Source organism: Parasteatoda tepidariorum, chromosome 1, assembly GCF_982258835.1.
Source record: "Parasteatoda tepidariorum strain Cologne lab strain chromosome 1, Ptep-v5.0, whole genome shotgun sequence".
Lineage (NCBI taxonomy): Eukaryota > Metazoa > Arthropoda > Arachnida > Araneae > Theridiidae > Parasteatoda > Parasteatoda tepidariorum.
This window is the reverse complement of record NC_141755.1, coordinates 26,898,126-26,914,706: the sequence shown is the minus strand read 5'-3', so window position 1 is coordinate 26,914,706 and position 16,581 is coordinate 26,898,126. Positions and strand designations below refer to the sequence as shown.

The 16,581-nt window shown below is 27.2% G+C and overlaps 1 protein-coding gene across 23 annotated transcripts in view; it reads left to right on the top strand.

The window, feature by feature from the left end:
* LOC107450274 (phosphatase and actin regulator 2) overlaps positions 1–13,932 on the top strand; it is a 189,959-nt gene extending 176,027 nt beyond the window's left edge. For all 23 annotated transcript variants that reach the window (XM_071180087.2, XM_043041572.3, XM_087160532.1 and 20 more), the window contains 7 exons: positions 1,212–1,357; positions 4,967–5,123; positions 6,631–6,686; positions 6,767–6,828; positions 7,971–8,108; positions 11,713–11,789; positions 12,762–13,932. In XM_071180087.2, coding sequence (XP_071036188.2) covers positions 1,212–1,357; positions 4,967–5,123; positions 6,631–6,686; positions 6,767–6,828; positions 7,971–8,108; positions 11,713–11,789; positions 12,762–12,777 — 652 coding nt within the window. In that variant the 3' untranslated portion in view covers positions 12,778–13,932. The remainder of the gene's footprint in view (positions 1–1,211; positions 1,358–4,966; positions 5,124–6,630; positions 6,687–6,766; positions 6,829–7,970; positions 8,109–11,712; positions 11,790–12,761) is intronic.
* The last annotated feature ends 2,649 nt before the right edge of the window (positions 13,933–16,581 follow it).

Sequence of the window (16,581 nt, the reverse complement as noted above, 5' to 3'; positions counted from 1 at the left end):
GAACACTGTTCACGGATAATTTTTCACTGTCGTGCTAAAGCTTTTAGTCTTTTTTTTTTTTTTTTTTTTTAAAAAAAAGTTTGTCTTTTTCGAATTTCCGAGAAAAAAAATTCATATTCATGAAATTATTTTATGCAAATAAAGTTTAAAAATACATTCATATGATTTAAAATCACACAGCGTAATTCATATCTACGCGATTTAAGATCGTACATCCTGCTTCATATTTTCACATTTTTATACCAAGCATCGCATTTTGTATTCAGAACGTTTTAAAATCAAACAGATTCATATTCATGCGATTTTAAAATTAAATGGAGATATCCATATTCGTGTGATTTAACGATTACACATTGAGATTCGTATTCACCTGATATAAATAAAATCGCTTAGTGATATATTTCATTATGACATTCTGTGGATAAATGTTTTTTACATGCACTTTTTTCTTCCTCAAATTTAAAGTATTTTTTTTCATTTATTTAAAATGTTTTTATAGCATTGGATTTCTATTTTAAACTTTTTTTTTGTGTTTTACCAAATTTATCCTTGTTATATGAATATGTTGTAGTTTATAAAAATTAAAACATTTTAAAAAAGTGATTTTCATACAAATTTCACCAAAATGGGGTGGTGATGAAAAGGGTGAAACTAGTTTCAAGAGTTAATCACTTGTTTACAAAAAGTTTTTTACTTAAGATTTTGTGTTAGCGGAAAGACTTCCTTTTATCAAAGCTTGTTAACTTTGCCCTTAGTACAGTACTTTTAAGTTTAGTTTAATGGAATCATATGTATAAAAAGTTATATAACAAATAAAAAATCAATGAGACTTAAATTGTTATTAATTTTATTATTAATAAGCCTTTTATGCCTCAATGGTCTAGTTGATTGTTTTATTTGATCACATTAATCCTTTTAATGCATATTGAAGCTAATTTACTGTGCATCCTGTGAGGTGTTAAATTTATTTCAGTTTGATTTTTTTTTTATCTTTGCACTACTTTTAACTTTTTAATTTTAGAGTGTTCATTAATGAAAATCACTTTAAGGGTTCTCATTTAAGTTTATTCTGTTTTTGGTGGACCACTTTAAAGCCATGTAAAATTATAATTTGTGATTGTCCTTTTGCAGTGAATTCCATTGATTGGATTTTTTAAGTTTTATTTCCCTGTGTTCATTTAAAATTTATTTTTAACTGTAAACTTTTGTAGGTCAAGTTTAAGAAGAGTATCATCTGTTGATCATGATGGCCGTCCACTACCTTCCATTTCAATTAGTGCTACAGATGATTCTGATTCCGATTCAGAGTCGGACAATCCAATATTATGGAAAGATTATTATGGGGATGATGAAGAATGTAAGATTTTTATAGTTTAGAATCTGATTAGATGTCTATTTGTTTCATACATATTGCAGTACAATTGATAATTTAGATTTTGGGATTTAAATTAGAAACCTATTTCATACTGTACAATGTTTGAAAAAAATTTACTATTGGTTTGCTGCTTTTGTTAAAATTAAATCTTATTGAAATGTTTTTTTTTTTTTAAATGATATAATGTCATCAACTTTAAAGGAAGTTTCACTTTCTGTGTGCAAAAAAGGAAAATCCTTAAGTTTTCCATAACCAAGCAACTAGTGCCTAAAAAAATATATTTTTTTTATTTAAAAGTACATTGTGTAAGTAAAGAATATAAATAAGAAATACCTGACTTTAAGGGAAATATCGCCTCATAAGGTAGTATTTGTCGATTCAGAAAAAAAAAAAATTTTTTTTCCAAAATTTTTTAATTTCTATCTTAATTATCCCTTTTTACTTGTTGCCCATTCTGATTGATATACTATAATTTATTATTTTCCTGATATTGGAAGAAATTCTCACTAAGCATGCTCACATCAAAACTTAGCATTTAATTTATGATCACTAATAACAGGTTTATTAAAATATTCTGTTTAAGGGGAATATAGAGTGAAAACTTGAATTTTCTATTTTAATTATAATAAAAGTGATTTTTTTTTAAATATTTTTTTTATAACTCCATGAGGACTAGAAGTGTTTTTTTTATCAGTGTTCTGATATTTTTGTAGTGCTTATGGAAATAGCCTGTACATTTTGTACAATTCATTTCTATTTGTATCAAATTCATTTTTTACAAGTTAGCAAAAGCTTGTTAAAAAAATCAATTTTTAAAATTATAAATTTAACCTCCAGATTTAAACTTGTTTGATATCAATTCCACGCAAGTATCAGTCAAAAAGAACTGATTATGAGGCAATGATTCCTTTGCACCTGCTGAATTCTGTACTATTTACTGAATTGTTTGTCTAAGCCTGGTTCCATTTTCTTTTTTTTTAATATTAGGGATATATCTATAGATTGGTACAGATTTGGTTCATAATGAGATTTTAACTCTACATGATTATATTTTTTCGACATACTAAATTTATTGTGATTCAATTTATTAAATTATAAAGCTTTATCACAACTATTTTTTTAAAAATATTTATTTTATTTTATTTATACTTTAATTCTCATACACTTTTTTGGTACATATTTTGACAATTTTTTTAAAAAATTGTTTTATACAGTTGATTAAAAAGAACCCCCTTTTTTAATTTAACCTCATTCACTTAACATATTTTTAATTTCAATTTGGAAGAATGGTTTGATTCTCGAAATAGTTTCTTATAATTTAAAGTAAATTTATTTAGCAGCTAATTAAAATGTTTTGTTTAACTTACATTTCAATAGTATGAATATATGGATTCATATTAATATATGTATTGGTCATAGTTATATCTCAAATTAATCCTTGGATTTATTTTATTTCTATTACTTATTGAAAGCTAAATATTTTTTTTAAAACAAAATATTTGTAGTTTTTCATTTGATTTATATTAACTGCAGTTTTATTTTAAGAGCAAAGTTTTGAAATTTAACTTTAATGCTTTTTTAATTGCTGTTCATACCATAATCTGAACTCATTATTTTTAAATTTTTTTTTACCTGAGTTTAGATTGATATTAAAATAAAACTATTATATTTGTTTATAAAGATTTATTTAGCTTTAATTTCACTTTCACACCGTTGCTGTGAGTGGTTATGTTTTATGTGATAAATGTGTGGTTTTTACTGAATCTAAAAACCCAGTTAAGAGGTGTCTTCTTTGACTAAACGCATGTTCTTGCAACATAAAGATGTTGTAGTGATCTTTCTAGAATTTTATTGCTATTTTGCATTAATATATATATATATATATATATATATATATATATATATATATATATATATATATATATATATATATATATATAATATACAGTGGAACCTGTAAAAGTGACCCTGGGTAATGTGAGCACCTGAGTAAGATGGCCATTTTCTACAAGTTTTATTTAAAGAGTCCTTTTTAAAGAGTTTATAAAGTGACCACCTCTACATAGTGACCATTTGACTTGGTATATATATATATATACATACACAGTGAATCTGCGATAACTCGAATCTGATAGGACTGACGAAAAACTTCGACATATCGGAAGTTCGACTTACCGTTAGTTTCGGTTTTGGACTTTCAAAATATTGTCGGATTATTTAATTAATGCTTATTAATTACAAATCTTCTAAATGCTTACAATATTTAAGATCATTTTTCTGCCAAGCCATTTATGATAAGACTGTTTGAAGCACTTTATGATACCCTGGTCCATCGGCTGCAACTTTGCTGTTGTGTTTGGCGGGAGAAACTGCAAGTTTACTGCTTTCAAATTAGGTAGATCACTATGCGCTGTGCATTTATCCATAAAAAGTATCAGTTTTCTTTTTTTAGCTAAGAATTTCCGATCCAATTTTCTTACATAGTCTTCAAATAATACTGATGTCATCCAAAACTTTTTGTTAGACTTGTAATCCAATGGATAAGTTTTTACATTCTTGAAACATCGAGGATTTTGGTATTTTCCGATAGCAAGTAAGGGCAATTTCTCTGTCCCAGACGCATTTTCTCCAGATGCATTTCCTCCATCCTTAAACATCATAGTCTTATTTGGAAGACATTTAAAAAATAAACCCATTTCATCAATATTGAAAACATCATTTTAACTGTATCCTTGAAGTAAATTTGGTAACGTTTCATTTAACCACTGTTCACATATTTCAAGAGGGACAGCTTTAGCTTCTCCATGAAGAGTGCGAAAGACATAGTGTGTGTGTTGCAAAGGAAGAGAAAAGATATCAGCTCCTAGGTTTTTTTTCTTGCTTCAAAAGATCAAAAAAAAAAAAAATCGTTAAAGGGAGTAAAATTCGAGTAATCAAGAATAATTAACATGAAATTGAAGATAAAAGGGTCGGAACCTCATAAAAAAATAGAGTTATAGTAATATTCGAGTTATCGTACTTCGAGTTATAGCGAATTGACTGTGTATATATAATTTAAATAATCTTGAACTATTTGTGTGGCTTTTGTTATTAGGGTATAAATTCCTACTACCGTCAAATTTCAAAATTATTACAATTAATTTTTGTTTGTAGTCTCGCCTAAGTACTTATAAACTCATAACTAATAACTCATAAGTAAAGACTTTAAAATAAAAAAAACGCATACACTACGTTTTAAAAATATCGAAATTATGCTCTAAAAGAATAAGTTTGGGCTCATGAAAGTTTTATTCCGGCCGCTATCTTAATTCTATTATTAAAAATTTTGCATTTTTTGAGTCCTGTAGGTCATTTTGAATAGTTAACTTTGCAAGGAAACTTTTAGCGCTAATACCCATTGGTATTTAAAAATGTGTTATATCCTATTGTCTCTGTAAGCATTTGGAAATAGTTTTGTAAAGTGTATATGTGCTTGACTATTGTATTATAAATGTTATTAGAATAGGAACAGTTTTGTGTACTGTTCTATTTTTGTAGGAATTGTGTTAATATTTTTCTTTTAATTTTTTAATGCTTTCTTAATGTTTACAGATAGAAGAGTAGCCAAAGTAGCCCGTAAAGACTCTTTAGCGTTGAAGTTAGCCCAGCGCCCAGATATTCAGGAATTGATTGATAAAAATATATACATTGCGTATTCAGAACAAGAAAATCACGAAAATAAAGAAGATGTTAAGAAGAAATTAACTAGGTAAGTTCAATGCCGCTTTCTCATCATTGCTTTTGAGACATCTTTATTGTTGAGACAAATCGTTATTAATTTGCCTACAGACACTCTGTTCTTTTTTTAAATTTTAGTTTAAAGTGATTTTTAAAACTTTTTTCTTTTTTGAATTTTTGCTACTTGTTTTGTAAATTGCTTGCATTATTTTTATTATATTGAATAAAATTTTTCTTCAAAATATCAGACTTCAGTTGGAGTTATTATTGGGCAAACAAAATCATTTGTATAAAAAAAACCACTATCAATTAAGATGTTAAAATCAAGCATAATCTGCAAATACATATTTTCCTTAGTTTTTGATATTATCTCTTTTTGTAATTTTCTGTTCCGTTCTGTTGCTGTTCAGCGATTCTGTAGAATTCATACTGTGATTCTGTTGTCATGTAAACAAGAATTTTATTAACTTCTGTTTTACAGTTATTGAAGTTACTATTTAGTGCTAATGATTCTTAAGTTCCTTCACAAAATTACTTTCACATATTTAAAATTTTATGTATTACTGTATTTAGTCAATAAATCTAAGGAAAACTATTCATGCAAAATGAATATTTTAAGGTTGTCGGAACTATTTTATTAATCTTTGCTTTCTTTGGCAACAGAAGCATTGAACATATTTTGATACTAACCATTTGTAAGTAAAAGAATTGACTGCATTCATAAAATTACATATGTTATTGAAACTTTATTCCTTAATTTTTTTTTCTGGGTTTAGTATGTATGAGTAGACTAATAGAATTAGTTTTGAATTACTTTTAGTTTTACCTCTACTAATATGGGCAGGTAGTCATGCATGTTTAACATGTAAAAGAAGTTTTGATGTAAAGAAAGTTTTTCCACTTGCTGCTTTTAAGTTTTTTTTTTTTTTTTGATTAGATACGTTTCAGTTTGTCATAGTGTTTGAGTTGAATTAATCATCAATTATGATCAAATTTCTGAGTTTTTTACAGTTATTTTTGAATTATAATTATGTTTTTAATTTTATTGTGATTTTAGTAATCATTTATATTGTTTTTACTCTTTTTAAAAACCAACAATCCTAGTTTCTAAAAGTAAAATTAAAATTGAATTTGTTGAATTTTAAACAACTTTTATTTCTTTTTAGTTTTAAAAGGAAATGTGAATTGTGAAAATATCAAGGATTTTCTTTTTTACTCTAATATTGTTTCTTAAAATAATATAAATTACAGGACAGTGCATCTACTACTACAAAAAGTCTGGATAAGTTATGTCTGTTCAGAAGGATTTCATAAAACAGAATTTTAAATTGATACAATAATATTTGTCTTTTTTTAAAAAAAATCTATCAAATTTCTATTTTTGCAAAAAAACAATTTGTGTCGTTAAAGATCAATTTTTATTTTATTTCACTAACAGAGATGACATCACATTAACTTGAAATTTTGTCTTAACACATACATTTAACCCCAACTGCAAAAAATATTTTCTCTTGTGTGACATGTTTTGAATCTTTCAGGCGCCTGAGCTTACGGCCAACTCCAGAAGAGCTTGAACATAGAAATATTTTGAAGTGTTAGTAGTTTCTGTTGAAATTTTATAACATAAATTCTTATTTATAAATGTAAATTTTAACAAATTATTATTATTTTCAGTTCAGTCAGCGGAAGAGTTGCGGAAGGAAAAAGAAGAAAAAAAGAAAACCCTCATTCGAAAAGTGAGTTCAACGCAGTTTAAAATTTTAATATTAATAATTTCACATTATAAGTCTCCTTTCCTTACATGTTAATTTTATGTTTTCCAAATTTGAATATATTCATTCACAAAGAAGAGTTTATTCACACTTATCCATTCACAAAGTAAACTGCCTCTTTGCTTTGAATAAATTCAGCATTTAAATTTCCTTAAAATAAAATATTAATATATTTTTGATTCTCTTATTATACTATTTATGTCTTAGTTAATAATCAAACTGTGTATGTTACAGTTGAGCAGATTAAATTTAATTATCTATATGTTCACACTTTTATGTATCACATGATCTAAGGATAGAATGATACAAAAATAATAGTGTTTTAAGAGCCTTAATGCTCAAAAAAAGAAACAAAAGCATATTAATTACATACAATGCAATTTGTTATCCAAGCATATGAGATTAAATAAAAAGTAATTGTTATAGCAAAGTTTTTCACAATATGCAGTATAAAAACAGGTTTATTACTGTAATTTTTTTTGATAAAGCAATTTGGTTAAAAAATAATCTATATAATATTAATGTTTTTTTATTAAATTCGTTTTAAATTTTTGTATGGATTAACATAAATGTCTGTTAGTTTATTTACTCAAATTTAAGTACCTCTCAATAATTTTGGATTATATGTTTGGTGTTGTGTTAAGCAAATTCTTCATACTTATATTCAGTTGTTATGAAAGACACCCTTGATTATATCATGATTTTATTCTTTTTAGCTTATTTATATGTGGCGATTTTTTTCCTATTGCTATTGAGCAATGGGAGAAAAAAGCTGACTATAAAAGTTTGAGTCCAACATTTTTTTTATATCTCATTTTCTTTTGCTTTTAGATTAATAATTTTAAAATTTTTTGATGGATTTATAAGAATTTTATTTAAAAAACTATAGTTTCAAAAGTTAAGATTTGAGATTAGTTTTTTGATTAGTTATAAAATGTATTTAAAAGTTTTTCTAACATTTAAGTATAAATTTAATATAATTATCATAAACATAGCCAAGGTAGTATTTAATAATTGAATTTGTGTTAGTAGTGAATACTTTTTATTATTCATTTAGAAACACCATTGTATATCTGAAGTGTTAATGTTTGTATTTAATTTTACAGTTGAGTTTTCGACCTACCATTGAAGAATTAAAAGAAAGGAAAATCATCCGTTTCAATGATTATGTGGAGGTGACCCAAGCTCAAGATTATGACAGAAGAGCTGATAAGCCATGGACGAGGCTGACACCTAGAGATAAAGTAGAATATCTCATCTTTCTAATTGTTTCAATTTCTTCCTTTTACATTTTCTGATTTTCCATGTGGCAAAATGACCATGTCGTCAAACAATTTTCTATCAAGCACTTAACAAAATGCATGAAAACTAATCTTGTATAACTTTAAATCTATGGATTGATAAAGATTGGGATCACGTGTTTGCAATTTGAATTCTTCGCTGTTTAGGAGATCGATCATTTACTAATTTTAAACGTTTAAGTTTTCTTAAGCAAGATTTCTATGTTCAGCTTTCACATTTATATGAAGTGTTATTTAGTATAAACCAATTGAGGCTTTGTTATTAACATTTCTGTCTTCTGAAATGATGTGAGCATTTTCAACTGCTGTAATTTCCGATATTTTAATGATTGTTCTTTTATTATACATTATTATATAGTATTAAATTTGATACTTTTTATCTCATGAAAAAGCATTTATATAAAAATAAGTCACTCCCTAAAGTAGTTTTAATTGTTCTTTCAATGTTTTTTCAAAACATTTTTTCACGCTTTTCATGTTTATATCTTTCCCCAACTAGTACCTAAAATTACACTAGTATCCATTATGTTTTAAATTTTTTTTAATATTTTTCATTAAGTGTTTGTTGTAAATTCTTTCATTACGAATCTCTCCATTATGAATGTGAACCTCAAAACTGGAAATTACTAATTTTGCTTAACAGATGCACTAGTTTCTCTTCATTCAAAAGCTCTTCTTCAGGTGACCCTTAAAAAAAAAAAAAAAAAAAAAAAACGCTTACTCGTTGAGGCTGCTTTAGGGACAGAATAATTGCTCCATTTTTTAATAAATATATTATTTTTTGGACATTGTTTCTCACCAGTTCTGTATTTTTGAATTCTTAAAATACAGTAAAATCTCCTAGACAATTTACAATCTTCTGATTCAGAAGAGATGAAAATAATCTGATGGTTATGTGACATTTTGTGAAAGGTCCTGTTTTTGCAAAATTGTGAAAAAACTACTCATATTTTGGGAATATAAAATAAGCGTTAAGTCGCTTTCTTTCAACTAGGGTCCTGCTTTGGTGAATTTGTGCAAATAGGGTCCTGTTATTGCAAAAATTGCTAAAAACCTTTTCAAGAAGTTTTTAAATTGTAAATAGATACAAGATTCTGCTCAACAATTGCTGCTACTAAATTAGAGATACAACATAAAAATATTTGGTATTTAGCTTATACTGCTCAACACAGAATATTCATTTCAGACGAATAATGGAAACGAAATCACTCACATTTTTAAAAATTTCATTTGACATATTTTAAATATTACAACTTAGTTATGTATCACTCTTAGTGTGTTACGCATTAAGTAAATGTAAACAATTCTTCAATTTATAATATTTTATTTAAAAAATTGCTAGAAATTTTTATTTACATAATATTCTATTAATTAATTTTATGAATAAATATAAATTGAGCAATTATTTATTTACAAAAAAAAATTTACTCGAACCGTCTTTCTGTTCCCCCTCACCCCATGAAAGGTTTATTCGATTAACTAAACAATAATGAAGAAGATAAACAAATTTGTGAAGGGTCCGATTAAAAGAAAAATTATTTTGTGAAGGGTCCGTTTATATGAAAAGATAATTTGTGAAGGGTCCATTTATATAATAAGATATTTTGTGAAAGGTCCGTTAACGGACCCAAATTTCTTTTACACAGACCCCTGAAATAGGAAAAAATAAACGGTTACTTAATGATTTTCTGGACAAAAATCAAATTTGAATTATGGAAATTTTGATGCAAAGTAAATATTTAAGCTATTTTCTTATTGCTCTTATTTCATAAGAGGACGTTTTTGTTCATGCCTTTCAGATGCAGCAGGATAAGTGTTGTCCCTCTTATATTTGATTATATAAACCACTAAAATTGTAATATTTTTAATTTCTTATACACTATTTTTAATCAACCACTTTAAATTTGAAAGTAATGTAAAGGTAAAGCCATATGATGACCACATTTCTTATATCTTTTTTTTTGACTAAATTTTTTGATTACAATTTTCTGTCCTAAATATTGTTAAATATAGTTATTTTTGCCACTTGTTATTTGTTCAATTTTCAGTATCTAAATACATACATTATAAATATTAAAAAGTGATGTTTTAAAACTTTTATCAGTGGATTATTATTATAAATATTGAAAATAAAACTGTTTGGATGCATTTTGAAGTGGACAATATAGTAGTAAGTGGATTTTGTACTGTACTATGTGTTAAAATGCAAATATCCATATTAAGTGAAGTGTTCAGTTCCCTTCAATAACTACTGCTGGCGGCACACCTCTTACGTGAAGTGCTTCAAGTGATACCAGTGGTCTGATCAGGGTTGGCTTTTTGCCGGCAGAAACTGGTTTTTGCCATGCCAGTGGCAGAAACTAGTTATAACCGGTAAAAACTGGCAGAAACTAAAAAAACTTCTATATTAGTTCTAGTAATTGCTTAATGACATTTTGTTTACATACAGATTTAAACAGGCAGTTACTGATTATCATTTGCTAGCTTCTATGCTGCATCCAAAGTATTTGGGATTGTAATTATCATGTGCTCAGAAGAAAGTACTAGAATTTTTCTCCCCAATATTAACCCTGATTTTGTACCTTATGTCATAGCTTTGCAAAACAAATCGCCTCATTTCCTGAAGCTTATTTTTCCAGTCAAGTTTTGACCACTACCCCAGCTGCTACATGGTGGTCCAGTTTTAAAAAATATGCAATAGATGAAAGTTTTACAAATATTGCTTGTTTCTTGATGGCAATGCCTGTTAGTTCTGCTGGACTTGAGAGAATTTTCTCAAATTTCTCGTTCGTTCCATAGCAAATTGAGCAATTGTTTAGGTTTAGAAACTGCATCAAAACTTATCCTTCGTTATAGATTATTGCAGAGTGCAAACAATGTAATTGATTTTGAATGCTGATAATTTTCTAAATAAATTGTACTTAGTTTAACATTTAATTGTTTTTCCTATGAATTATCCATTGTATGTCAATCTCAGTATTTACTTTTTTGTCATTTTCTGAATTTTTGCCATTTCTACCACAAATGTGGTAGAAAAGAATTTCTGCCATGCCGGTTTTAACCGGTTTCTACCAATGGTTTTAACCACCTCGGCAGAAACTTGCCAACCTTGGGTCTGATTAACCTTGGACTTCACAAAAATTACTTATAATGCTTTTAATATTTAAACAAGTGTCTGAGATTTTTACTGTGTAAAATTAAAACTTATTCTATTTAAAAAAATAAAAAGAGTGAAAGGATTTTTTTTCTTCAAATAAAAATAAGCCATTTGAAATAACTTATTTTTATACTTTTCCAGATATTGAATAATTATTTCCCTCATGCAATTTATTTTTGTTCCGCAACTCATTAAAAAAATATTAAAACCATAATTTTTATAATTTTTCAACTACATTGTGAGAATGATATTCCTATCCTGTAGTTATCTGGTTTTTTTAAAAACTGCGATTGATCAGCAAATATTATTTATATGAAAGTTTATACTCTAAAAGTTTCTATTTTTAAAATTGTAGTTTCTTTATTAAAATTTCTTTTTTTCCCCAATTAGGCTGCAATTCGTAAAGAATTGAATGAATTTAAAAGTATGGAAATGGAGGTTCACGAAGACAGCCGGCATCTTACAAGGTATAATATCATTTAATGTTTTAATGGATTTTTATGCATGTTTGCATAATGCTTTCAAGCTTTTAGTCTCCGTGGTTAAATGTTAACAACTTTTTCAGTGAATAAAACTAAGTCCTGCCTGTTATGAGGCATATTCCCTCGTGATCGTACATAAAGGAATAAAATGTAAAATTAAAAATGCTTTTTATCATCATTGTTGATTTTTATTTTATTATATGTGTCATTCAGAAATTGATAGAGATGGGTATTACTCAAGAGTTTTCAGATTTTTTTTTTTGTATAAAATCAGTGCAATTCCTCCTTTTAGAAAAGTGAAAAAGGAAAGTTTTTTCCCTTTCGAATTGTACAAATGCTACTTTTGTGTATAAATATGATTTTTTAAAAATTTATCTTATGTAAGAAAAAAAAACGCTACTTGTCGAGAAAAAAAAATTCGGGTCATTTCTTCCAGTAATCACGTATAGAATCACATTCATCTGGGTAATATAGAATGTTTTCAAATTTTATATTGTCCACACACTGAAATTGAAATTAAGAGTCTGAAATTCTGTTTTAACTATAATTACTACACTCTAACTATAATAACATTTTTGAAGAAGAAAATACCTTTAGTATCTGTTTATGATGAATACATAAAAATTTTATAACATAATGAATGAAGATTAATGACATCATATTAAAAGGAAAATCGGCGTGTCTGTTTTGCTCTTCCGATCATGTGTTAAGTATGTGTTGCCACTGTAAAAAACTTCACTTTTATTTAATATATTTCACCATCCAATTTCTTTAAAAGGATGCAAGTATATTTTAAACGGTAAAAAGTATAAAAGTATATACGGTTGTGCTTTGGACTAACTTTTATCTTAATATATATATTTTTAGTTGAAGTCTTGTTGCATTATCCTTTTATATATTTTTTTGTTTAGTTTTTTATTTTAAGAACTTCTATCTTTATTTTTTCTCTTGTTGCAGGTATCACCGACCTTGAAGTGAATGTTTATAGCCTGTAAATTATTTGTTAGAAGTCGCTTAAAACTTAGGAGGCAAAGGTTATTTTTCAACTTACATATGTTGCTGGCTGGGCCTGCATTTCAAATGAATTTCTCAGCTTCCATCGAAATAAGTGTGCTGTTTACAGAGTTTAAAATCCAAATTTTGCTAAACAAAGTGCTATGCCCAAAGATTAAAACTGTCTTTGTGTCAAGTTCATGGCGTGTGCCATCAGCTATTTCCTCGTAGGATTTGTTTGAAGTTTTATATATATTAGACGACTTTTTTTTTTAATTAAAAAAAAGGCAGACTTTTCAGCATTTTTAATATTTGATGCATCTTTCTTAAAATGTTTTTAACGTCTGTTATTTTCTCCAAGTATATAAAAAAAAAACTATTTGTAGGGAAATCACTTTTTTAAATGAAATAAATTGCTCTTGATATTAGTTTATTTTAATAATGTACAGTATTTGGTGCAAAACAGAAGGTCTGTGATCTGACGTTTTGTTGTTATAAGTTTGTAAATATTAGCATTCCTGAGTCAATAATAAAATAAAAAACAACATATTTTGATGTAATTTCAAAAGCACTTTATACTATCTAGGTCATTGTATATATTTCATACAAACTAAGTGTTCTCACGTTTCATATAGTACTAGTGTAAAGTTCAAGTATGGTATATAACATGTTTTAAAACTTGATGTCTTTTTGCTGTTTTAGTTCCATTTAAATGAAACTATGCTTGCTCACACCAAATATGCAATATTTTCACATGGATTAAATTTTAAATGATTCTTCTTATAGTATGACTGTGTAATGCAAATTCAGTATTAAATTAAACTGTGGGTTTTTTATAAGACTGTGATATAATTTTCAGTAAAAGTATGTATCATTGATCTGTACATATCACACTATATATTTTATGTATTTAGTTCCTGTTGACTATGTGCAGAACACCATTAAGAAAAAAATTTTAAATTCGCTATTGCTTTTTAAATGTGAATAAAATGATTTACACTTTTATATGAAGTGGTTTATGTAAAAATAGTCTTTTTTATATGCGAAAAAAACTTAAAACATTTCATTAGATCAGCTGCTATGTCATGTGTATAGTGTTCATAGAGCAATAAATATATATTTTGCTTTGATTTTACTTCAGTAAACAACTTATTTAGATTACATGATAGGGACAGATTAGTCATAACTTTTCAACATTTTGAATTAAATGTTATTAAGGTATTGCAAACTATTTTATTAAATTAAAATTCTGAGCTGAAGGAAATATCTAGATTCTTTACATTAGTAATTCAAGTCTTATAAAAGTTTTGTTTCTCTATATATCGAAAATCACGACCCCTCCCCACCATGCGTGTTTCGTATTTTTAACTCTGGTTACATTTTGTTTTGCTGCCCAAAAACTTAGACTTAAGAATATAAAATAACAAGTACATGCAGGTGCGTAGAGTATAAAAATAAAAAAAAGTTAACATTCCATAATTCAAGAATCATTAACTGTTAAACTTGTAGGACAAAACATGTACGAATGAAACATGTATGTTACACTAGCATCATGTATGCTAATGAGTTGAAATTTGAAGTGCAAATAGGGTAATTTTTAATAGTAAACCTAATGAGAACCTTTTTCATAATAACATGTCAAAAGTTCTTGCTATCTTTGGTGCTATTTTTGTGAACTTTTCCTCTATTTTTTGGGGGTGCTTTAAATACTGATTACCTATTTGTCATCAAAAATTTTTTCATCTCTTGAGATCATTTTCTTTCTTGGTTGACTTATCAAAAGTAAAAGAAACAAGATAAACGGATCAGTTGTTGCCAGTTATAAATCATAACATTTGAGTCTAGCGTTTTTAAAAATATAAATATCTGGAGAGATAAAAAATTTTTAATTCGAACTGTTTTCCCTAAGTGAGGTTATTATTATATATTGCTAACAAGTAAAACTACTCCATTTATTACTTGTGTCACACATTTTATATTTTTTAGCGTAAATAGTTTTTTTTTACTACAGTTGAATATTTTTTTTTTAAATCTGAGTGATCACTCAACTTTTTACAGTTAACTTATTACAGAATATTCTTGCGGGAGAATATAAATTTTATTAACTTTGTGATATTGTTTTAAATCTTTTCCTTATTTCATTATTATTTTTTCCTATTTCTGCATTGAGCAAGTACTCGCGTGATACCCTGTGTGGACGAGCGTCCTATTTTAGAGGCGTCAGCATGGGTACTGTTTGATAACTGGCGTAATCTGCTTCAAATTGCCGGCAATTTCTACTTCATTGAGTAGCATAGTGGATTATTAACAACTAAAAGTGTATTTTGAATGCACTTACCATGTCACGAGTTTCTTCTGTCTGTAGTATTTAGGAGTGAAGTATTTGATGTCACACACACAAAAAAAAATCGATAAGTGCCCTTCAAACAATTCAATAATCGCTACTTATACTTCAGATTGTTTGAAAAACATAAGTTTTTTTACTGGTTGTGTGGAATGGCTACTAAGTTAATTAAGAAGCTATTACAATGCAGCTATGGTTAAATTTTCATGTAAAAATCTAATTATTCAATTTACTAAACATTTAAAAATAATAAAAGGAGACAAAGTAATTCCATTGCTTTGTTATAAATGTTCAATAAAGTATACAATTCTGTTACAATACTTGTGCACAATTTGTGGTACATTGCTATATCCAGTGACATCACTTTTTTCGACTAATGTAACGAAAGGGTTCCAAATGTTGGAATTTTAAGGAAACAAGATAAATGAGGCCACCTAGGAGGTTGATGAGCAAAGGGAAGAGTCCCATATAATTTGCCTGCGGTAAGAACACCCCTCGCCACAAAGTCTGAGACAGTTTGCTGCCATGGACACTAGAATAGCACATTTCATGGAGGGTAGCTTCTCATCACTCTAGGCCAATAATAGATCAACGAAAAAGATTTTTCTCTCACCAACCTGAGCCAAAACCTGCTCTAAACAATGACCACACACCCCTACTTGAAATATTTATACCTTGTTACCATAGTTACCGCCACATGTCTAGATGAATAGCTAGGGGAGTTCTTACTTCAGACGAACTATTGTTTATTTTACAAAAACATTGTCAAATTGCACATAAACTTCATTTCTCATAAAAAAAAAAAGTCAGATTGGTTTCATTTTTTAATTTGTATTATACAGGGATTTTAAAACTAATAAAATATAAATGTAATTTTTTTCGATAGTTTTGATTGTTATTTTGAGTTTTATAAGCAAGCTAAAAAATAAGATACTTAAAAAAACATATAGGTAAAGCTAATTGTTTACCATTGTACCCAAAATGCAAATTTTTTTTTAATCTTAAAATTTTGATGCACGAGTCTTCATTTCTTAAAAGCATTCAAAAATTAAAACAATTTAAAATGTTTTTAAATATTTTATTTTTGAGGGAGCTGTCTGTAAAAAAATGAAGGTGGTTTTCCTTGTATAGGATTTTGTGGGCACTTTATATGCTTGTTTAGTAAAGATTTGCTTCTGTTTTCTTCTTTTGCTATCCTCATAATTAGGAAAAATTAATATTTAAAAAAAAAAAAACTTTTTAATGTTAAACATTTTTTAATGTTTTGCTTTATATAATGTGTTCACGATTTTGCAACTAATGCTATAGATTAAGCCATCTACTAAGCTTTAACTTTTTTATGTACTTAGCAACTATGTTAATCAATATTATCCACATATCAACTAAGGTAATCAAAATCAATATTATCCACATAGCTGTCAACTCTACTAGATCTACCAG